Genomic DNA, 21,365 nt, shown 5'->3' on the forward strand with positions numbered 1-21,365 from the left:
TTTTTACAGTAAACTAAAATATGATCCAAAAACATTTTAAGGGACAGATGCAGTATAGTGAGGCTGTGTGTAACAAAATCTTGATTCATATTTGATCAGCACTGCCTAAATGTAAAGTGTAATCAGAGTTAGGTGTGTGTTCCGATGCTGTTTTCTTCGTCCCAGTGATTCATCTCATATATTTACACTTTAGTAAATGTCTGTGATGTTGTTTAAGTGAACTGCATACAGTAAGCAAAGCTATCAAATTCAAAACAGGCATATTAGTTTGCTTGTGTTGACATAACTACTGTGGTTATAAAGTAGAGCATGGGCTTAATTAGCAGAGGTAGTTTTCTGCTAACATTATTATGTGTTATAAGATACTGAGGCAAATTCCAGTGTTTGCGGTCCAATCGTATTACTGGTACCAATGGTCAGCACAGATTATCTGGTAATGTGAGGGGTTTACAGATCCATTGTTATGGTGCATTCAGACAAAATGCGTAGAAAATATTCACGTTGCCATTTTACCATCTAGAGCCGTGTCTAGATGACACTGCACTTCCTCAGCAACCTCTCAAGTGTAAAGTAGATCGGATGATATTGCTGTCTTGTTAGTGGAGCAGAGAGAGGCACTGAGATGAGGCACTCGAGAACTTGCATAAAGTCGCATCCTATGGACTGTCACGGAAAATTCGACTCAAAGACACATTCCAGCAGCATTAAACTACCTAAACTAATCGTCCAAAGGCTTGTATAGGCAACCAAGAGATGGGGAAGGTCAGTCCACTCACATATGGCCAATGATGTGTGTTAATTGTCACAAATTGTTACATCGACTCCGTTTAATGAATCAGGTAGTTGCCAGGTCTGCCAGCTGTTGTGGAATTGCTTCCTAACCAATAAATGAAAAACCAAACCCAAAAGCCACAGTCGTGTTTGAGCTAAGGTTATGGTAGCTTTGTGCCTTGTCATTATCACAGCGTTGGTGTATGTTTCTCTTATTTAGAAAAGTTTGTTATACGGTTAAGATTTCTTATGAATGCCTCATGATTATGTATTATTAGTAAATGATAAAAAGGAAGTAAAAGGAAGTGGCATCTTCTAATTGCTGAGATCTGGGAACACAATGACAGCTGTAAATACAGTTAGTCAGATAATCAGACAGGTTTTCAACTATCCACCAGGTTTCCCAAATTGCTTTAAAATAAAAGGTAAATAGTAAAATTAAACCCCCAGACTTAAAAACACCCATCACAAATTACAGATGGATTTCTTCATCTATAATAGCTGACTGTACACTATACACACAGAATCCTGTCCAATAAAGTATTACAATTATCCACAACTATTAGAGCTCTGCATAGTGACGCACCTTCCTCCATTAGAGATTTAGTGTAAATCGATGTCACCAACAGGTCTCTAAGGTGCTCTGATCAGGGTTTGTTGGTTGTTCCTCACTGCAGGCTTGAAGCTAAAGAGTCTGTGCTTTTGAAGTTGTTCCTCCTAAACTTTGAAACTCACTCCTTTTGGGCTTAAGATCTGCGGTTCCTCCAGACATCTTGTAAAAGCAGCTGAATAACCACCTGTCCCATCTTTATTTATTTTGTTTTTTTATTGCTATTATTTAGAGATGCACTGAATCGATAGAGGCATCAATTTAATTTATTAAGCAGGCTGGTTTTAAACAGACGTGACTGTTCCAAAATTAAATACAGTTTCTGTGTCAATGTTATTATAAACCTCAGTGTTACTGCTGTTAGTAGCATTCATCAAGTCAGTCATGATGGGACACTGTGCCACAGCAACCCCGTTACATAATATTGCCTATTGTATCACCATATCACATATTGGACATCAAGCATATGTAACCTCTTTATTTACTATTACCAACATCTCAGATGAGCTCACTTTTGGTTTTACTGTCTGGTAAAGTGGTTTAAATGATTCAGTTGTACTCTTGGTTTGTTTACAACCTGTCTGAATGACTGACCTCTTGTGTTTTTTGTAACGTAGCTGTGTTCCCATTGCACTGCCATTACTTTGATGAGATTTAAAATGAACTAGTGTTTAAATATGAAAATAAGACACAAATTGAAGTAAACCAGGGCTGTCAAAATAACACGTTAATTTCGATTAATTGATTACAGAAAAAAATAACTTGTTAAATGAAATAACACAGAGCAATCACGCTCTATGACGCCCCTTGACCTTACATCACTGAACACGTTCCGCAACAGCTTTGTAAACATGATGGAGGCAGATAACTAAACGCTGCTGAGCATTCTGAATTGAAAAGTCCCTAACCCTAACCCTGAGGATTACAAAAGCCCAGGATTCTACTATAGTCCAATTCATTTTAGCGACAGTTTAGGCTTAAAAATGCTTGATGGGAGTGTTGACAGAGCACCATTTTGTGCAGTTTTTGCAGCAAGGAATTTTCTAGATTATTAGATTAGATTATTTTTGAACCGCTTGACAGCCCCAAAATAAACATAAATAAACTACATTAAATGACAAATCAAAAGTAAAAAAAATCTCACATGCATTTATTTTCCTCCCTGCAGAATATTTCCGATCTCATCTGCTTGCCTTTTCATCCAACCTGGACGACCACAACCCCGATGTTGCCGAATGGAGGCTGGATGTGAGCCGAGTCATCAGGAGCTCTCTGATCCAGGTGAAGCTCTCTCTCTCAGGTCCTTTCATGGAAACCGATGGTTTACTCTGGTAAATACTGTGCTCGCCCGACTGGACCTCTGACGGTCTGTAAGTGCATCGTGACCTCCCCGAGGCTTTGAGACATGAATCTGACTCTTATGATGATAAATGACAAGGCAAGATGGAGGAGAGGGGTAAAAATGCAGTTCAAGAGCACGCTGATTGCAGCGGCTTGCACACACACACTGCAAGTTCAGGGCCATGCAGTAAGAAGGTTATGGATGGAGCATACAGAAGAATAAATGTCAGCATGTGCGTAATGTGTGTGCTGCACTGACCTGAAGGGATGCCGGAACTCGAGTGCTTTGCGCCCTGTCAAGTGTAAGACATGATTCAAACCCACACACGACATTGTCAGGTGCAGGTTTTGGCTCATTAACTTCCTGATTTTTTACAACACCCTCAGAACGTCAATACTTCCATGATTCTCAGGAAAAAGCAATCTGGGTCTTGCATCATATTTTCACACTTTTTGATCCTGCAAAATCAAAATTGATGCCAAAAATATACCCGGCTCTTCAGTCTTCAGTGAACATGTCTGTTTTGTTATCTGTTACTGACATCATTTCTTCATGACAACCCCAGCCTGGAAGGCAGTAAAGGAAAAGAAAACGAAAAAAACTTTGAGATGGAAATAAGACACGATAGCTTAAAAAATTCACATTCGCAAGAGCTGGAACGACAACAGAGGCTCCTGCAGGAATAAAGACATTCAGTAAATTACTGAAGTAGAATGGAGCCATATACGCATCAAAATGTATCTACATGGTGCTCCCAATAAAGCATCTGAATAGAGAAGGTATGGTTTAAATTTTGTGTTAGTGCATGGATAATAATAATAATCATCCTTCATTTCCCTAATAGAGACCTCACACATTTGACATAGTTTTTCATCATTGCTATAAAGAACGCTGTCCCTTTACACTTTATCTCCAACTGACAATCAGTTTTAGGATCTCTTATAGAAAAAAACTCTTTAAGGCATTGAGCAGTGCCTTTAGTCTTCCTTTCAGGCTGCATACAGCCTCAACAACCTATTCCAATAAAATAGGGCAGTGTGTATGGAACCAGAGGGGTGAGGCTCTTCCTTTGATTTTAATCAGAGGCAACCTAATGAGAATACCAACATTTTGATCAAGTCATTGCTTCTCTTATCTGGATTTTGGGTGGTAGACAAGAGATATTTTACTGTGTAAAGCCAGGGTCTTTAATAGGGGGGTCTACGACCCTTAGGGGGCCCACGACCCCTAGTGGGCCCTCAGAGTTAATGCATGGTGGCCACCAAATTATTGTTTGATAATATGTTTTTTTAAAGTTAGATCTTTTTGAAATACTTAAACGTATTTGAAAATACACATCAACATGAGTCCAAGATATTATTTTGGCCAGTTATGCCGTGTTCCTGCCAACTCAGCACTCTGAAACTTCCGAGCTCCTACAAGAAGAAGTACAATGAAACGCCACTTAAAGTCGGAATTCCTACTTTATTCAACTTCAACTCCTACTCTACTCCAACTTCATGAGGGAACAGTTGTCTGTTGTCCCACAACAGTGGCAGCACCCATGGGGAGGGAGTAGGATGTATGTGTTGACAGCAGTATTAGCATTTGGCGAGCGAATGGAATATGTAGTTATATGTTTTCAAATATAAAAGTGCATAAAACAAAATCTATAATGTCGTCTGTTATCTTGTGTCGTTTTCCCTCTAGTTATTTTACACATGCATGGAGACTGAACTGCTGAGGGTTCACTCATACTCACACATGCCAAACAGACATCATTTTGGTGGACAGGTTTTTTGGTAACATGGTGTTGAGGACCTGGAACACTTGGAGGTTGACAGTTGGAAACTTCAGCAGGAAATCTCAGCCTCTGACTTTGACTGGAACATGGCATTAGCTGTAATATTAATCCCAGGTGTACGGACATTCTTGTCAGCTTCTTGTGTGACTTAGTCATTACAGCCACATTACTGGTGATTATCAGTCAAAAATCCCATTGTGTTTATATGTTGTCAAAGTACCAATAGTCATCCCTACAGTATTGCCGCAATATTAAAATATCACAAGACTATTTTAAGGCCATGTCACCCAGTCCAATTTTTTACAAACCCCCTTTTTTTAGGTACTTAATATATATTGACTCAAGGTCCAATCAAAATTTGGCAAAGTGTTTAAATAAGGAACTATCTGTTTCAATAATTAGTACAGATACTTACAATATCATGGTTTATAAAACATTTCATTGTTAGTTAACAGCGAAGTAACTATTAACTAATTAACTACACATTTACCATTTATTATACATATGTGGTTATTATAAAACGATATAGACAGTTTTCAATACTTAGTGCTACAAGCACATTTTGAGCAGGTTTGATAGAGGATACACCTTCACAGAAGCGCATGGCCTCTTTTTTTAAAAACCTTTCTCCTTCTTTCCCTCTCGTTCCCCACCAGGCCACGGGCGTGAGAGAGGATCAGCTTCTGGTCACCGTCCTCCCAGGTTTACCCACTGCAGCAGAGTTTTTCCTCCTCCCTGACAAGCAGTTAACTGAGGGGAAACCAGACAAGAGCTCTGTTCACTTAGATCAGGTAAGACTGTCTGGGTCTGCGACAGAATCATGCCTTTTTATAGATCTTGACAGTGTTTGTGTAGGTGGATAGATTTCACCTTGTTATCCTGACTCTAATTTCTACCATAACCCCATGGTAATGTTTGAAACATTCTTTCCTTTTGTCTGTTTATGTGAGTCATGGTTCATCGTCTCTCAGCAGCTTTGCCAGTAATTGCTCGCTGAAAACTCCTTTTCAAATTTAAGTTCCTCCTTCCTCCAGCAGATGCCAGTATAGATCCACTGAAGCATGTCCAGGTCTTTCCATGAGTCTAATTCTAGAACACGCCCGAGGAATCTCTGCAATAGACTCATCAATAAGCCTGACAAGTATTAACAAGTTATCAGGGGGAATGACTCTCACACTCCCTCAAGTCACATCCTGTGGGGGGTGGGGGATTCTCAAAAGAGCCTGAAAAGCCAGACAAAGAAATTGTCATGGTTGATCAGTTCACTAAATCACCGGTGTATCAAGATGGACCGAATTAGCTTTGAGCCTCATGTAATAGATAATGACTGATAATAACGTTGGATCCGTGGGAAGAATTCCACGAGCATCAGTCGAGGAGGAAACTGGGAAGGAAATCAATTTTTCCTCTTCCATCCCCACTCACACCTTGATCGTCTGGAAAAGATCCTCTCCCCTACAAGTCAGCGATAAATCTTCATTCAAGGTTGGCATCTTAAAAGTGTAGAGCGTGCTCTGCCTATTAGAATGTATAATAGATTTACTGACCCTGGTATACAGTGGGAAAAAAAGAAATTAGTCACAGCACAGTCTAAATTTAAACTGCTAGGAAATATAAAGGGAGGGATGAAGCACTACAGAAATTACTCATCATTCATATCACAATTAATTTGGCAAATGAGTCAGATAAGATAAATGAAGCGTCTGCAGAGGGAAAAATGGGATCTGCACAGAGAGAATTGAGGATTTTGTTTAGCTTTGTGTCCTCCGTTTGCAGCTCCATATATGCTTGTTTCATGAGTGGGGATTAAATAGAATTAAATAAAAATGTTTTCATGGTATTGAAATATCATTTTAGATTGCGTATAAGGATTAGAGCCTTGACTATTGAATTGCGTGAACGAAGAATCCATGTGGACAAACAGATTGAGAGCGAATGAGATTGGAATGTGGCTTTCTATAGTTTACCTTGGGGTAAAGGTAATCTGCCTGATTTATATCAAAGTTAGATGTTCTCAGCGCAGAAGGTAACGTGGCAGTTTGGAAAGCAGAGATCAAGTGAGGCTGCAGCCTATGCATTATGCATCACAGTGGAACGGTCCCATAGACAAAGACTCTTACATAAACAGGAACACTCAGATGGGGTTGTTGTGAGGCAGTGAGGTTTCTTTGGGTCGTGGGCCCTCACAAATAATGTTCAGTGTTGAAAGTGAATTAGAGTTGTGTCAATTCAATTCTGTGGTCTTTGCTCAGCTCTTATTTGCTTGTAATGTCCTCTCCCTTCGTCTGTCTGACACTAATGTTATTTTAAGATGTTTCTTAAGTTAAAGTTAGATTGGTCTGTATTAGCCACAAAAAGATTTTTCTTTTTAAATGTTTTGTCGTTTTTAAACTGAAGAACTCAATAATGGTGTCAACAAGTCTTTTACATAGTGTTTTCATTATTAAAAGGAAAAACAAGGTCCTTGGGGAAACATCAGAAATGCTCCTTTTTGTCTCTGCCAGATGGAGGGGCGGGTCGGTGTCAGTGTTTGACTGACAGCAGCTGGCACGCTGCCAGAAACACAACACCAAACGAATGCTAATGCTGCTCCATCTGTTGGATGCGTAAATAGGCAGCTGTTTGTCATATCAACTTTAAAAGATGAAAATATAAACGTCAGCGTTGTGGTTATGGTCTGTTCTACCGTCCCCAAGTGGCCAAAAAAAAAAAACTGCTTTAATCTGACTCAGTTGTGTATCCCGCTGGTTCCCAACCTTTAAATTGAAGAAAATCAATTCACAAAAAAACAAGAGACCATCTTGCAATGGGATCACACCAGCCGTGATGCCAAGTCAGTGTGTATGGTGCTATGGAACACATGACATGAGGAAAAGTTGGTTTTGTGAAACAGGTGAGCCGTGCCAGATATATTCATTATACATAACCAGCCTCACAAGATCAACTTCTGACCTGTGTGTTTTGCTGAAATGTCCCATTGTTTGATACAAGGAATCTCCATTAAACATGGTGCAGTTCACCTGTTTGACCAGACTCACTTCTCTCATGTTGTGTTCCATTCACTACTTGTTGTGGTACATATATCTGTTTTACAAACTGCACATGTGATAATCTCCTGTGTCGAGGCTATAGTAACATTAAGCGCATCCAACCTTAATGACGAGTGCTTTTCCATCCTTATGTCACCTGTTAGCATAGTGTTAACAGTGTTTAATGTCACTCACTTTAACTTTTGGGAAATAGCGTAAGTAAGACCCAATTCCAAAAAACATGAGAGAGAGGCACATCTCAAATTTCAGGGAGGACAAATTACTCACATTTCACTTGCTTATTTGGCTAACATCGCAAAGGGTAAAACACTAACGCATTTTGGCGCATTTAAAATATACAGGTTCAATTTAGTAATATTTACAAGGGCAGAGTTAATGGACCCATCCCTGCTTCCTAGCCTCCTCTGTTACCTTGATTTAAGCTAACATTGTCTTTTTTTTCATGGTGGGCCTCTGTTTTTTTTCGTCCACCCTCTTTGCCTTGGCAATCGTTCACAGACTGACTAGGCAGACGTTTAAACCATTAAACCATCAGAAGTGTTGTCAAGGGCAAGTGATGTTTGGATTCCAATTATTTTTCTGTCCGACATAAAAAATTGAATGAATCTGTGGAAAGTTTGATCAGGACAACAGACAAATTTGCTCTTTAATGTCAGAACAGTGTTAATAAACGACGTGTGGACCTGAGATGGATGAGGCTGAGGTCTGATGATCTTGGCAACGACCTTTCTCGATGTATACACTTTTTGTTTTTTACGAAAATAAATCTGTTATTAAAATCACGTCTCCCTCTGTGTGCCGACAGCTCTCGGAGGTTTTGCTTGGCGCTTTAAATCAAAACCTCGTCCAGTTCACGCTGCGGCCAGGGGTCCAAGTCACCGTGTACGCAGCACACCTATCAGCAGGTAAACCAACACAGCTGCCTGTATATGTTTAGAGCTGCCCAGGAGGGCCTTTGTACTTCTGTAGTAAGTGGGACAGAACACAAAGCATGTAGACACCTACATACAGGACACTCAGGTATACTTTTATTATTTTTGCTGCCCCTCTCATCTAATAACCCCACCCCTGTGTCTGATTGGCTCCCACCATGTAGCTACACAGAGACATTCAGAGAGTGAGCATCGTTACAAGTTTGTGTGCCTCTTCCTATTGGGGATGCTGCTACTGTCCTAAAAGGTCTTATAAGATAAAGAGTAAGAGAAGTCCATACTACTGTATATTGAAATGATTCATCTATAATTAACATAGGTGTCTATTATCCTGTTAAGTGCTCAGTGCATGATTCAGCTGGTTGTAAATACAGCTTGTGTGAGTTGTTCGCTGCTTACACTCTGTGGCTCTTGTCTCCTTGTCTCTGCAGCGCCCCTAGTGGACACAAGCGAAAACCACAGTGGCTCTGCCATGCTAATGCTGCTATCGGTAGTGGTTGTGGGTTTAGCTGTGTTTGTCATCTACAAATTCAAGAGGTAAAGTGTTCATGAAATGTCATGTCTATATAGTCATCTCGCCGTGCATGATAGGGAGGTGCTGAAAGGTGTCACGGAGTCCTGACAGCTCCGTAAACAAAGCCGCCTGTGAGGCTACAGAGAAGGTTGATAGCTGCCTGTCATATGTCTTCACAGGCACTTGCAGTGCTCCTCGGTGGAGAATTGGCTTTTCCCTCACACATCTGTGGGGATCCTGTGGAAATTCTTTTGTCAGGTCATTCTTTGCAAAAGAAATGTCAGTCAGCCATCAGCCGCTATCAATATTAAGCCCTTTGAACGAAGGCATTTGACCTTTCTGAAATGTTAAATTATGTCTCCCCACCAAGGTGCAGTTTTGAGGGAAAAGGGCACAAACGATTGTGAAGATGTGCAGACAAGCGGAGACGGAATAAAACTTCACTTTTACAGACCGTATTACTTTTAGATTCTTAAATTAGCATTTAGTCAAAAGTTAAAAAGAAGTTGAGAAAACAAGTGAAGTTGTCTGGCTGCAGATGGTTTTACATAATGCACTCCCAATTCCCTGGTTTTGTCTTTAGGCTCTTGTCTTTATCCGTTTGCCTCACTGTAAATCTTTCCTCAAGGAAGATCCCAGGCCTCAACGTCTATGCGCAGATGCAGAACGAAAAAGAACAAGAAATGATGAGTCCAGCTAATCCAACAGAGGCCCCGTCCAGCTCACAGCGGGACTTGGTGCATTCTTTGGAGATTCTGGACACAGAGTTTAACTCACGGCCCATCGGTGAGTATCGACTCTTATTTACTCTTACCTTTGGCTTGCATTTTCATTTGCTTTTCCTCATTGCTTATTTCCTCCCATTGTGCATTGTTCATTAAACTCATCCTGTGCTTTTTGTTTGTTCCTCAGAGGTGAAATGGTCCAGTCGAGGGGTAAACGAGAGCTAAACAAAAACATGTATGATAAAAAAAAAAAAATAGTCCAGCTGCTTCTCAGTAGTGCAATAACACACTGTTCTCCTCCTAGTGTCACCCTATTAACCACCTATGAATCCAGATGGGTGACAAATGACAGAAAAATCTTTCTATGGTGTTGTTCCTTTCCAAGCTTACAGCTTCAATTCCAATGAAGGAAACCCTTCATTTTGCGACTCAACCATTGACTGTATATCCAAAAGTGAAGCACTTTTAACAACACTTTTCACAAACTTGTTATGTGATGCTGTAAAAAAGGGTAAAACGTCAAGACAGCTGAGCCCTGCACATGAATGAGACGGGCGGATGTATGGAACTCTTGCTGTGAATGATGTCACCAGCACAAGATGGAAGCAATCCAGTACAGGATAGTTTGGCTTCATTTATGTTCAGAGGACGTGGAGAAATTTTTACAAATATCGATTGTCTTCACTCATTCAATCATATTTTTGCTGTAAATTGTCATCCATCTGTAGATTCTGCTATGACTTTTGACTGTGATGGCCTAACATAATGTCTGTTGTTAACCAAAGCATTGTGCAATTCTTTTTTCAGGAGTAGAGAATTTCTTGCTCAATTTCTATGGCTCTACCAATGTGACATGTCAGTGATTAACGTCTGTACCTGTTATTTAATAATAATAATACATTGGATTTATATAGCGTTTTTCTGAATACTCAAAGATGCTTAACAAAGAACAACAACAAAACAAAGAAAAACTAAACAAAGACAACAAAGATACAAAGATGAAATAGTCCATGAGAAGGGGAACAAAGCAGAGACGGAGGATGGGAACAGAGTTTGTTAGTGGTTGTAGGCAGCTTTGAAGAGGTGTATTTTTAGGGATTCCTTGAAGGCGGAGAGTGAGGGGGAGTCTCTGATGTTTTTTGGGAGTGAGCTCCAGAGGGTGGAAGTGGCAATGGAGGCTTGCGCACCTGAGAGTGTGGGTGGGAGTGGAGGAGCTCAGACAGGTAGGGGGGAGCCAGGTTGTGGAGGGTTTTGGAGGTGATGATAAGGAGTTTGGGGTGGATACGCTTGGGGATGGGGAGCCAGTGGAGGTTATGAAGGACAGGGATGATGTGGTCATGGCCCAGCTCGCACCGGACTTCAGTTATACGTCAGAAAGACGTTGGACTCTAATGTTGGACAGACGTTATATACTACTATACTATACTTGGAAATGAAAATCTGATATCCATTGAAACCCAACGTTTGGTTGACCTCGACCTCCAACGTTGGACGGACACTGGAATGCTCAGAAATGAAAACCGGGTTGACGTCAAAACCCAGCATTGGGTTGACATCAACCTCCAACAATGGACATCTTACTTTTGGATCAAAGCCGAGCCGAGCCGAGCCGAGCTGAGGTGATAAAAACCTGTGTCTACTGCAGAGTCAATTGACCCGGGTGTAATTCCAGAGTTTACGCATTCCCATTGCACACAAAAGCCAGATCTTAGCGGGTTTAAGAGGAATTTTTGACCAGTGAAAAAGGGGTATGACCAACTTCAGCAGCCCACCAGCGAGGGGTACCTCAGGTGAGGTAAAAGGGGCAAAAAGCTTGGGCACATCGATGCACGCTGCCATACCAACACACGCTGGGTGACAGCTCAGGTCCTCAGTGATGAACTAAGTCTATTGTTTGGCATTATTCCAGGCGAGTCATTTTCTCCTCATTTTCATAGTTAAAGGATAACTACCGTTTTTTACAACCTGGACCTTATTTCTGGCAAAATATATGGTCATTTACTCACCCAGATAACTTTGGTGTCATTCGGCGTCGTTCGGACAAAATCAGATCCAGTGTAGCGGCGATATATCCATATAATGGGAGAGACGGGGCAGCGACACACAGCCTCTATATAACGCATTATCTGCCACAAAACTAGTTCATTTCATCAATATTTTGTTATGAAATGCTAGCGCGATTAGCCTCTGAGTCCGGGCTCGTCTATTGTCAACATCCGGGGTCTGTAGGCTGATCTACTACCTCTGACCTGGAAGATGTCGTCTCTGAGCTGCGCGCGCACCCGCGACAGCGCGGCTTGTTTACCTGTAGCTGCTACTGCTAGTTTGACCCCGGATGTTGATAACGGACGAGCCCGGACTCAGAGGGGAATAGCGCTAGCATTTCATAACAAAATATTGATGAAATTAACTAGTTTCGTGGCAGATAATGCGTTATATAGAGGCTGTGTGTCGCTGCCCCGTCTCTCCCATTATATGGATATATCGCCGCTACACTGGATCTAATTTCGTCCGAACGACGCCGAATGACACCAAAGTTATCTGGGTGAGTAAATGATCATATATTTTGCCAGAAATAAGGTCCAGGTTGTAAAAAACGGTAGTTATCCTTTAATAGTGATGCGCGGGTCGACCCGTAACCTGTGGGATCCGGGAACGCACCTGTGAGTCAGGTGGGTTTGGGTCAGCTTTACCAGAAAATATCAAAGGTGCAGGAACTGGTCAATGGCTGACAAAGCAATGTTCAGAGTTGGCCTTAGTTATTAATAAAGTACAGAAAAAACCTACCAAAACATAATGTAATATGCAATATTTCACTTTCCACTTTCTTTTCCCTCTTTCCATCACTCTCTCTGTCTCTCAGTCATACACAGACACACACACCACAGATTTATTGTCACAAGGTTCACTTTTCTGCTAAGTAAGTGGTTTCCATACTTTTTATTACTGTGGACGAGTGTCAAGAGGACGTCCTTGCCTTGTGGAGGGATCACCGTTGTGCATACCCTCTCCTCTCCATGCTGGCCCCAGCAATGATAATGAGTTTGTTAAAGCTTCTTGTCAAATAGTAAAATATTAAATTATAATAAAATAATATAATCCAGTCAGTGTGCCTTCAGTTCTGCTGGTCTTGTCCTGGAAGCACATTGTAACAGATTGAATCCTGGTACTGTGGGCTCTATTGTTTTTTTGCAAAGTGCAGCCAAACAATAGACTTAACACTGAGTAGTCCGACTACTATTTTGTAACAGTTCACCGTCCCAACGTCACGAATGCTTTGCTTTGTTCCGACCTTTTTTGCTGCTTTATTCAACAATGAATACCAAAATTTGGAATAAATACTTCATTCTTTTTTAATTTTTAATTTACTTTATTTAGCTTAGATCCTCCGTCTTCTGACAGCGGGTGACAAAGAGGAAAAGAGCAAAGAGAGACAGCTCTGTTTTGATCTCCTGCTCCCAGCAGCAGAATCTGCACCACGGACAGCTGCTGCTCTCTGCCTGGTCCTCTGTCTCTATCATCAGTCCAGTGCAATCATGTTTTTTGCGTGTCTGGCTGGGTATGGGTTGTTGATTAGCGTATATTTTAAGGGGTTTGGTGGGGCTGGCTGGCTCTCATAACAGACTGGGTGGGTGCGTGTATTAAAATATTATGACCCGCACATCACCAATAGTTAACCTTTCCTGCTTCAGCTCATAAACACAGCTATTTCAACCAGTACAACCACATTGGCAGATGCAAGACGCAAGTCCCTTAAAGACTCCGTGGCTGTGTGCACAGAGTCAGATATTCAGTTGGAAAAAATGAAAAAGCTCTGACCGTTTCTGGTCAAACACTTTGAATAAGGAGGAGCGCTGCCAGAGCGTGACACTCAGATGTGAAGCACACGAAAAGAGAGAATGCTTTGTTTTATAACTCTTTCTCTAAATAACTGTGACAGAGGCTCAGGCAGCACATCAGCATACCGGTACACACACAACAAGGTCACGCAGCCTCCTACGTCTTTGCTGTATCACCGTCTATCACCATGTTTATCACACAGTATATGAGCAAGCACATTAGACAACCGTATATGACACTTACATTGATAAAAAAAAAAAAAAGTGCAATGATGTGTTGCATCAAATTGAATTTCAATATTTAATCAATCAATCAATAATCGATATTGAATTATCAAAATGTAATTCATCCACCACATGATTAGGCATTCTTTCTGGAAAAAAAGTGATTAAATCGTAAAAAAGCGAATTCAGAAAAATTAAAAGACGGAAAACACGTAATTTGACAAAAAATAAAATGGTATCTGGAAAAATGTGGAACTGATTTCATAGGGCCCTGTTTGACACACCGTCATATTCGAGTGTTTCCGCTGGTTGCGGGCCGCTGTTTATGTTACGTTACTACTGCATCCTCTCGTATTCCTCACAGCACAGTTGTTACACACTGTGAAAAGCTAAGCAGCTACAAGTGTGTGAATTTAATTTTACTGTTTCTACACTGTAGTTAAGTCAGCCTGATCACACTTACCAGAAATCCCCACTATCTCTGACATTTATGGCCACGATACACAAACAAGGACGGGTCATACAGCGCCGGGAAAAACTGGAGACCGCAACAATGACTTTCTCCTCTATGATCGGTGTGGAACAAATATTTTCTAGGAACGTCAGTCCATAGGGATACGTTTAGAGGGGGTAGAAAATCAAATCCCGATCTGCAGTTGGCTGCTGCTAATTTGTTTAAAGTTCAGCTCAGCTCAAGTTCAACTTCTCACTCTGGTTGCTGGCAATGCGCCGCTCCTGGCTGCCATGGTGGCAGGCGCCTCACGGCACCAGGATGACTGCCAGCTGCTTTTATAGCTCATGAAGCTGGTGTGAGTGCACGGCCAGGGTGATAAAATCACCACACATGGCTGTTAATGCCAGGAAATGTAATGCAAACATTCATTTTGGTTATTCCTTAACTTTTTGTATTGTGACATTACTAAACTTTTAATAATTATATATACACTTTTATCCTTGTGCATTTTTTTCCCCACTGTACCAACCTCATACCAACTGTATGACCCAACTCCTTAACAGGGCATGAACCAAACCGTGACTTCTGTGTACCGTTGCACCCTTAAGTTACTCCGTCAGTTGAAGAAGGCTGCCAGTTGGCCCGGTGGCAACCATTGAGTCCCCTATTTAATATCAGTTCTACTCTATTCCCATTCTATCGATGCTAACTGTTAAATCTAATTCAGACAGATATAAAACTTACTTCTCCGTGACACTTTTCACATTGTTCTTCAAGTGGACTCTGGACCCACCCTGGACAAGCCATTAATCGGAAATTAGAGGAATGATGTTTCAGTTAAACCAAAAAAACAAGAACACTGTGGACTGTGTCACACTGGAATTGAATCACTGCACATGAGAGAAACATTTTGCTGATATGACTACAGATATGATCTTACCAGTTTCTGTTTTTCCTCCAGCGAATTGAGGGATTTCAAGGTGGTCAAGGATTTTTAGTGCCTCAACTGATGAAGCCTGTGCAGGAATCTTTGCATCTTTGGACCTTTCTGCATCTGCCTCACGCATTTCCACAAGCATTTCAATCACTTTTCTCTGAAATTGTAATACAGTGAAACAAATAATTACCATAACTAGAATATCACATATCAAGGCACAACCACCCACTAACATGGGGAACCGAGCGGCCAGAGCTTAAACTAATGATGCAATTTTTTTAATTTATTTTTTATCAGAAGAGTAACTGTAATGTAATTACTAGGAAAAGGTATCGTTAAGATTTTTTTCAATAAAACCACTACTTTACTACTTATCACCTCAGAAAGTTACTCCTTGTCGGTTTGGTTCTTTATCGATACTCTTTTTTTTATTACCAAAGAATTGCTTTTTTTTTTAAATATATTGTTTCAAAAATGAATTAATTCAGGATTAGAATTTTTTATATTTTAAATATAACTAAATATTGTTTTTTAGAGCAGTTTACAACAGCAGAGTCACAATATAAACTCAATAATATGTCACTGACAACAAATCTAAAATGTCAGTAAAATAGATCAGCTGGTTTGTCTCAGCCAGCAGAGAAGTTTACAAGAACATGCCACATTTTAAGATGCGTGTCAAACCAAGGTACACAGTTAGACTACATACAGACGGCTTTTGTTTTAGCCTGTTCGTAACAATTAGCTGTTAGACTAACCAGTTCACCTTGGTTGTGTAAAAAATACTGGTGGTAGATGAGAAACTGCAGGCAAAACAGATGAAAATACAGCTTTCTACACTAAATCGGTTTTGATAAAGTATTGGGATGCAAATTTTAAGTAATTCCTTTAATCGATAGTTGGCTGCCTTAACAATTGATTAGTGATTAATCATTAATAATATATGAAATATGCTGGATCTTTTTTCCATTAGCAAACTGTTTTAACCACTGACATGATCTGCGTTTGATGTAAAATCAGAGTAAATGATAAAGTAAACATAAAGTTACTTGAGTGATGAACAAAATAATACAAAATAATGAGTTCAATTTTAATTTACGGCGCTTCTGTCTGTAACTGTTCAACAACTGGCAACAAAATCCAGCCAATGCTGAGGTGACTAAATAGCTAAAATGTTGTTAATTAATCAATTAATCATTAACATCCCTAATGAAGTACTCTTACTGGCTTTTTAATCAAAGTTTTATTGCACTTAACGTACAGTAACGAGCCTAGCTGTTGTCAACTCGAGTTAAATGTTATCTTTTACTTCACCTGGTGGACTGTGTCCACCTCTCTGCTCTGCTGTCCACTGTGTGTGTGTGTGTGTGTGTGTGTGTGTGTGTGTGTGTGTGTGTGTGTGTGTGTGTGAGAGGCAGAGAGAGGCAGAGACAGCTGGCCCTCGCTCCCATGAGAGAGATCTCTCTTCTGGATTGGGAATTACGAAAAAACATCACAGACGAATGTCTTAATTTTACTGCAAACTAGAAACGGAGTTGTTTAGATAAAAGGTCCAAGATAGCGATATTCTCTTAATTCCTCCACTACAGAGAGCAGAACCAGTATTGTCAGAGCCTATAAATACTACAGTCTTTAATTCAGCCCTGGGGCCTGATTAATACGGGGTTTTGTTACATCTCCCTAGTGATCACTGAAAATAAAAAAGGAATCTCTTCCATTAACACTGTGAATGACATGCGCCCTTATGTGGGCCCTGTTATGTGACTCTCACCCATTCTGATATTACTTAAAACTACATCAGTTTGACCTTGTTTTACGATCTCCTGTGTTGACCGAGTTTGTTGTCTGGAGCTGGTGCCTTGCATAGATTGCTGACCACCAGGTGATCCTGATTTTCTACTTTGTTCTGTTTGGTGGGACAGGCCTCCATGAGAAGGTGGTCTGGTCTGCTTTTCTGAGGTGGGCTCTTGAATGTGTAGAGGCTCACAAGAATCGGAGAGTAATTGTAATGATAAGGACAAATGCTTAAGCTAGCAAGACAACTTAGAAAGAAGTTGATTTTTTTTTTTTTTTTTTTTAAGTTTGGCTGAGCTGTTTATGTCAGAAATTAGCTCAGAGTTTGAAATTGTGATATATGTGTACTGAGCTGAGGAACTAAGATTCATATTTTGTCCAGCCACGTAGGACAGGGTGACTTCACATATATGCAACAAACCAAACCATTTCAAACTGTATCTTGCAAATTTCCAGAACCCAATGAAAAACAGGTTAGTACATACAGTATCAGACAGATAGAAAACCTTTAGATCAACACTGTACAAATATCTACTGATGAAATAAAACCACTGAATGTGATATTACAGCGAGTGAAAAGTAGGAGAAATTAACGAAGTTCAAAAAATCATGATGATGAAGGAGTAATATAACATATTTTAATGTTTGCGTGCAATCAAGATCAACATGTTCACATACTTAAAGTTTCAAGGATATTAGAATAAACCTTCTTGGGAAAATCTACAGTCAAAGTAACCCAAAAAAGTGTTTTTCAGCTCTGAAGCTATATTTACCAAGATCTGTGGTATTCTTTTTTTACACAGGACCAAATAACATCTTGATGTGACAGAACTACATTAATACTTCCAATCCAAATGTAGCTGAAAGAAAGTGAAAACTAGTGGAGATATGATTTTTTGAAAATGACAGAACCTTTGTTATGGTAAAAAATGACTTCCTGTTATTAATGTGATTATTGCAACCATTCAGCAACAACTATTTAAATGGATACATGTTGTAAATGAAGGCTCTCTTGGATGTTCAGGACCAATTTCAACTCAATCCATTGAAAATTAATCGACAGATCTTCTGTCAAATTCTGCAACATTGAAGGTCCCCAAGTGCACGGTGGCCTCCATAATTCTTAAATGGAAGAAGTTTGTAACAACCAGGATACTTCCTAGAGCTGGCCGCCAGGCCAAACTGAGCAATCGGGAGAGAAGGGCCTTGGTAAGAGAGGTCACCAAGGTCCAGAGCGCTCAGGACCTCAGACTCGGCTGAAGGTTCACCTTCCAACAGGACAATGACTGACTCTAAGCACACAGATCAACAGTCGACGTTAGCACTCTTTTGGGAGAAGTTTCATTTTGCTTTCTTAACACCACGACTTAAAACCAACAAAATATATCAACGTCTAACGATATTATAATTTCACGTTGTGTGGACATTAACATTATGACGTTTAGCAGACGTTGGGTTCTGGTTCCCATACCTCACAACTAAATGTCTGTATTCTATATCAATATGACTTTGGCATGTGATGTTTGATTTTGGTTTCTTGGTAAATGGACTTGCATTTCTATAGTCTACAGACTGCTCAAAGCGCTTAACAACACTTGTCACATTCACACGCACAGTCATACTCTGATGGCAGAAGCTGTGCAAGGTGCCAACTGCCAACTGCTGATCAGGAGAAATTTGGGGTTCAGTATCTTGCTCAAGGATACTTTGGCATGCAGCCGGGGGACCTTCCGATTACTGGATGACCCGCTCTAACTCCAGAGCTGCAGCCGCTTCTTCTTAACACCACGACTTAAAACCAACAAAATATCAACATCTAATGATGTTAGATTTTCACGTTGTGTGGATTTTAACATTATGACATTTAGCAGACGTTGGGTTTTGGTTCCCATACCTCATGACTTAATGTCGGTATTCTACATCAAGATGACGATGTCATGAGATGTTTGGAAGATTTTGTTATTTGGTTTCTTAACACTACGACTTAAAACCAACAAAATATCACAGTCAGTGATGTTAGAATTTCACGTTGTGCGGAAGTTAACATTATGACGTTTAGCAGACGTTGGGTTTTGGTTCACAGTTGAATATGAGGAAGTTGGTTTGAAGCCAGGATTTTAATTCAAAGATGCAGTCAGTGAGGATGGAGTGAGTGGCAGGAGTGATGGCCGTTGTGGCAATGTGGAGCTGAATGTCATCGGCAAAGCAGTGAAATATCCAATATTACATTTGTTACAGTCATATAACGCATTTCTAATAAGGTTTTGTAATATTATTACAGTTTCTATGTCCACTTACCCATTAACACCTGACATTAGGTGTTTTTTGATGTTATCTTAAGAATTAATCCAAACCATACCATTTCAAAATGGTTGCCATTACTTTAAGGTTATGAGAGAAAATGTCTACTGGCCCATCCCTGTGTCCAAGGCTATTTATTTATTTAAAAAGTTGAAGGCTATTTAATTGTTCTTTATCATCATCGCTCTATTGTAATGTAAGCAATCGACTTTAATACACTGAGGTTACCACAGCATGTGAATGCATGAATAGGCCAGATCTGAGCTCTAGAGCAGAGCCTTCATCAGGCTATGGGATATTGCAATAAACTTGAGCTTTGGGGCTTTGATTACCCACCATGGAAAATTACAATACAGCCTTAGCCTTGCAACTGATATTACAGAGTGAGGTGATGGAGTAGATGATTCCTTGATTCTTGTACTACTGTTACACTTAGTCTTATTATCTCTGTTAAAAACTTAATTATCTTGTATTTGTCACATGTTGCCACAGTGGTTGCTGTTCAAAAAACTTACATACTTATATACTTACATTACTCAGTTAAATAGCTGTTTTCTGTTTTCATATGTTGTCTTCCAATTTGAAATGTTCATCTTTATTATTTATTCTTAAATACATATATATGGCTATTACAATAAATTAACCATGGTCATTTTAATTTAAACTTTAACGCTGCACTAATAAAAATGTTCTACAGTAACAACAGCTCAAATGATTGTGGAGGAAACCTGATGCTCGTGGTGATAAAACTGCTCAGGTCTCCATGGCTTTTTAGCCCCATTAAGCTCATTGCTTTGTTTTGGTATGTTTTGTTGTGTTTTCTGGTCTTACAAATTCTTCTCCCTTCAACTTTGATTCCAGTTGGAGCCGGCAGCTGTTTTTTAGTGGAAATGCTCAGATAAAATCACTGTTCGCTACCTACCAGCATCAGGAAGCAAATAAGACACAGTTAGCAGTGACCTGGTCAACACAGTGGTGCCTTATTCCAGTGTTCTATCTTGAATCTAATCAATTAACCCAGCCCTGTTACCCGAGTTCTTCCCTAGTCTGCTTTCCCTCCACCCCTGCACTAACCCTCTCCCTCATTAGCCTTTCCATCCTTTCAGTGTTTTTCCAGCCCCTTCCATTTTTAGCGTTTTTCCATTTATTTCCCTCACCTGTGTTTCTCCACCTCACTCCCCCTGCACCTCATCCCCTCGTTAGTTTTACTTGTATTTAAGCCTGTGTTGGTCCATCTGTTCAGTTCTCGTCCTCATGTCACTCCTGTTGTCATCTTGCCTTTATCCTGCGTTCCTGTGTTTGTTCCCTGGTCCTCATGCGCTCCCCGTCTCCCCTTTGATTTACGGTTTGTTCTCTGTTTTTGTTTTACTGTTGTCTGGATTCTCTTCATTTGCCAGCTTTTTGTTACCTGCCTTTTTTTTGCTTATCTTCTTTTGGATTTTGGATTATTTGGACTGTTTATCAGCTTCCATTAAAGCTTTTCTTTGTGTCTGCATTTGGGTCCTGCTTTTGCACATCTAAGTAAAGCTGAAGAGCCAGATATTGTTTTCAGAAGTAGGTAAAACTGATTATTCATCAGGGTGACCAAAACACAGTGACCAAATGAATGCTAATTTTGCTTCATGTATGCTGGAGGTGTAAATAAGCAACTGCTTGCTAACATGTTTTCCATGTCAATATAGCAGATGTTGTGTTTTCTGCTTGTTCCACAAAAAAACAATGAATGAACCTTTTTAAAAGTGAAGTGTGTAGGATCTAGGAGAATCTTTTGGCAGAAATGAAAAATAAATTCACAATTATGTTTTAATCAATGTATAATCACCTGAAACTAAGGACCATTGTATTTTTAATACCTTAAAATGAGTCTTGTATATTAATAGAAGGAGCAGGACTTCCATACAGTCCATTATGGACAAACCAAACACTGGCTCTTGAGAGGGCATTTTGCATATTGTGATTTTTAACGGGAACTGTAGGGTAAGGGTGGGATGGAGGTGTTCAGTTGGTTGCAATCTGCAAATTGACCACTAGATGCCATTAAATCCTACACACTGGCCCTTTTAAAGTATTGCTTACTATAATTGGACC

At 40.1% G+C, this 21,365-nt stretch overlaps 1 protein-coding gene across 7 annotated transcripts in view; it reads left to right on the plus strand.

Moving 5' to 3' along the window:
• sorcs1 (sortilin-related VPS10 domain containing receptor 1) overlaps positions 1–21,365 on the plus strand; it is a gene marked incomplete at its 3' end in the record, with an annotated part of 231,547 nt that overhangs the window by 205,469 nt on the left and 4,713 nt on the right. For 3 of the 7 annotated variants that reach the window (XM_084342464.1, XM_084342463.1, XM_084342459.1), the window contains 5 exons: positions 2,550–2,662; positions 5,163–5,297; positions 8,362–8,461; positions 8,920–9,025; positions 9,631–9,788. In XM_084342464.1, coding sequence (XP_084198590.1) covers positions 2,550–2,662; positions 5,163–5,297; positions 8,362–8,461; positions 8,920–9,025; positions 9,631–9,788 — 612 coding nt within the window. Of the gene's footprint in view, positions 1–2,549; positions 2,663–5,162; positions 5,298–8,361; positions 8,462–8,652; positions 8,753–8,919; positions 9,030–9,630; positions 9,789–9,914; positions 9,963–21,365 lie in introns of those variants that run through there. The other 4 variants (XM_084342460.1, XM_084342461.1, XM_084342462.1 and 1 more) reach the window with 4 other exon arrangements.

The sequence above is a fragment of the Pagrus pagrus genome (assembly GCF_965226575.1).
Source record: "Pagrus pagrus genome assembly, chromosome: 2".
NCBI classification, from domain to species: domain Eukaryota; kingdom Metazoa; phylum Chordata; class Actinopteri; order Spariformes; family Sparidae; genus Pagrus; species Pagrus pagrus.